Raw genomic sequence first — 1,781 nt, 5'->3', positions numbered from 1 at the left:
AAGACAGGCATTCAGGGCCTCAGCCTCACCCAACCCTTTTCCAAAGCTGACCTTGACCCCATACTCCCAGACCAGGCGCCAGAAGTCTAGCAGCGTGTGAGGCAGGGGTCCTTGCGTGGCAATGTAGGCTTGGCTTCCGTCTGCACCCTGATAAAGAACATGTTCACTAGCAATCTCACCGCCCAGTGCCCCCTCTGGCCCCCCTCCCACCTCCCTCCCAAATCCCAAGGCTAACCCGAATGAAGTTGCCATTGATGTAGTCACCGTGTCCCTCCTCCTGGAGCAGGGAGAGGATCACTCGAGTCTGATCATCTGCCAGCAGGGGAGGTGAGAAAGGTGGGGGTTAGCACTGACAGAGCACCAAGGCACTGACAGCCCCCTGGGTGAAAGCCAGGGGGACCCCACACCCAGGGGGATCCCACTGAGGAGCCCCAGTGGGCTGAACACAATGCAGCCATGGCGGGTCTCTGAGCGGGTGAGCACCCAAGGCAAGTGGGGTCACTGGAACATCTGGGCTGTGGCCGGGACAAGCACACAGGGATCCACTTACAGGGCAGCACGTCTTTGTAGCGGTTTTTTCGCAGATTCTCTGGCTGACAGGCGGCTTCGGTAGAGCACACTCCGTCAGTCTTCAAGGCAGCTGAGCGGGCCCGGATGTCCTGATGGGCGGCACGGGGAAGGGATGAGTGAGAAAAGAAAGGAGCCACATCAGAGTCCTGGGGCACCAATACACTTGCAGAACACAGGTGAGTGACTGGGGGAGGTGCGCGGACCCCAGTTAGTACATTAGCACAGGGCCTTCCTGATACCAACGGTACAATATGTAAAAGCAGTCCAGAGCGCGCTCTCTGTGCTGCCTGTGATAAGGGCATTTAATCATCACAAGGTAGTCCCTACCACTATTATTGATGTGCCCATTGTGCAGGTGGGAAAGTTGATGGGGCACGTGGTTGAGCAACTTGCCAAAGGTCCCACCAGGCAATGGCACTAGCAGGGCTGAACTCAGACCTCTTAGCACCCATCCCTGCACACTAACCCCAGTCACATTGTATTGCAAACACTAATAACTATAATGAAACACACTGCTTACTGTGACTAAACATGTTACTACATCAATTATAATGTATAACATACAAGAAAACTTAAAAACGTTTGTGGAGAAATAGTATTAAAAGCAGTTTATTTTGGTGAGAGAAGTTTCTAATTCTATGTGTTTGGTTTTTGTTTCTTGGGGTTTTTTTTGTGGGGGTTTTTTGAGAGGTTTTTGCTATAGGACGCGTGTGCTCGCCAGAAAGACAGAGACAGAAAGCGAGAAATCACCCCCACAGGGGAAATGACCAGGCCCAAATCCCTTTTCCTCCATTCTCATCTGGGGATCTTGGGCACACGCCCGGCGTGAATTTAAGTCACTGGGACCGGGACTCAAACTGCGGTGGACTACATGGAAGTCCAGTGACATAGCCATTATGCCAATTGCTGGTCCCAGTTTTGTTTTGTTTTGTTTTGTTTTTTAGAGGTTTTTGCTATAGGGTGTGGGCGCTCACCAGAGAGACAGAGAGAAACAGAGAGACAGAGAAACCACCCCCGCCCCCAGGAGGGAATGGCCACGCTACAATCCCTTCTCCATTCTCCTCTTGGGATCTTGGGCAGACACCGGTGTCCGGTGTGAGTTTAAGCCACTAGGTACAGGACTTGGACCACGGGCGACTACATGGGAGTCTAGCGACATAGCCATTATGCCAACTGCTGGTCCAAGGTTGTTTTTTTTGGTTTTTTTTTTT

The 1,781-nt window shown here is 52.0% G+C and overlaps 1 protein-coding gene and 1 long non-coding RNA gene across 5 annotated transcripts in view; one reads left to right on the top strand and one right to left on the bottom strand.

Moving 5' to 3' along the window:
• The window catches only part of LOC102479132 (uncharacterized), a 27,026-nt gene that overhangs the window by 10,669 nt on the left and 14,576 nt on the right, over nt 1–1,781 (top strand). For all 4 annotated transcript variants that reach the window (XR_336686.3, XR_001369401.2, XR_003546979.1 and 1 more), the window contains exon 2: nt 571–746. This is a non-coding gene — a long non-coding RNA (uncharacterized LOC102479132). The remainder of the gene's footprint in view (nt 1–570; nt 747–1,781) is intronic.
• Nucleotides 1–1,781, bottom strand: part of PTPN18 (protein tyrosine phosphatase non-receptor type 18) — a 17,213-nt gene that overhangs the window by 11,983 nt on the left and 3,449 nt on the right. The window contains exons 2-4 of the mRNA XM_006163144.3: nt 551–659; nt 236–312; nt 52–147 (exon numbers count right to left, since the gene is read on the bottom strand). Of these exons, the coding sequence (XP_006163206.1) occupies nt 52–147; nt 236–312; nt 551–659 (282 nt within the window). The remainder of the gene's footprint in view (nt 1–51; nt 148–235; nt 313–550; nt 660–1,781) is intronic.

The sequence above is a fragment of the Tupaia chinensis genome, unplaced genomic scaffold, assembly GCF_000334495.1.
Source record: "Tupaia chinensis unplaced genomic scaffold, TupChi_1.0 Scaffold141399_1, whole genome shotgun sequence".
Classification (NCBI taxonomy): Eukaryota; Metazoa; Chordata; class Mammalia; order Scandentia; family Tupaiidae; genus Tupaia; species Tupaia belangeri.
The sequence above is the reverse complement of the archived record's forward strand: the minus strand, read 5'-3'. Positions and strand labels throughout refer to the sequence as shown.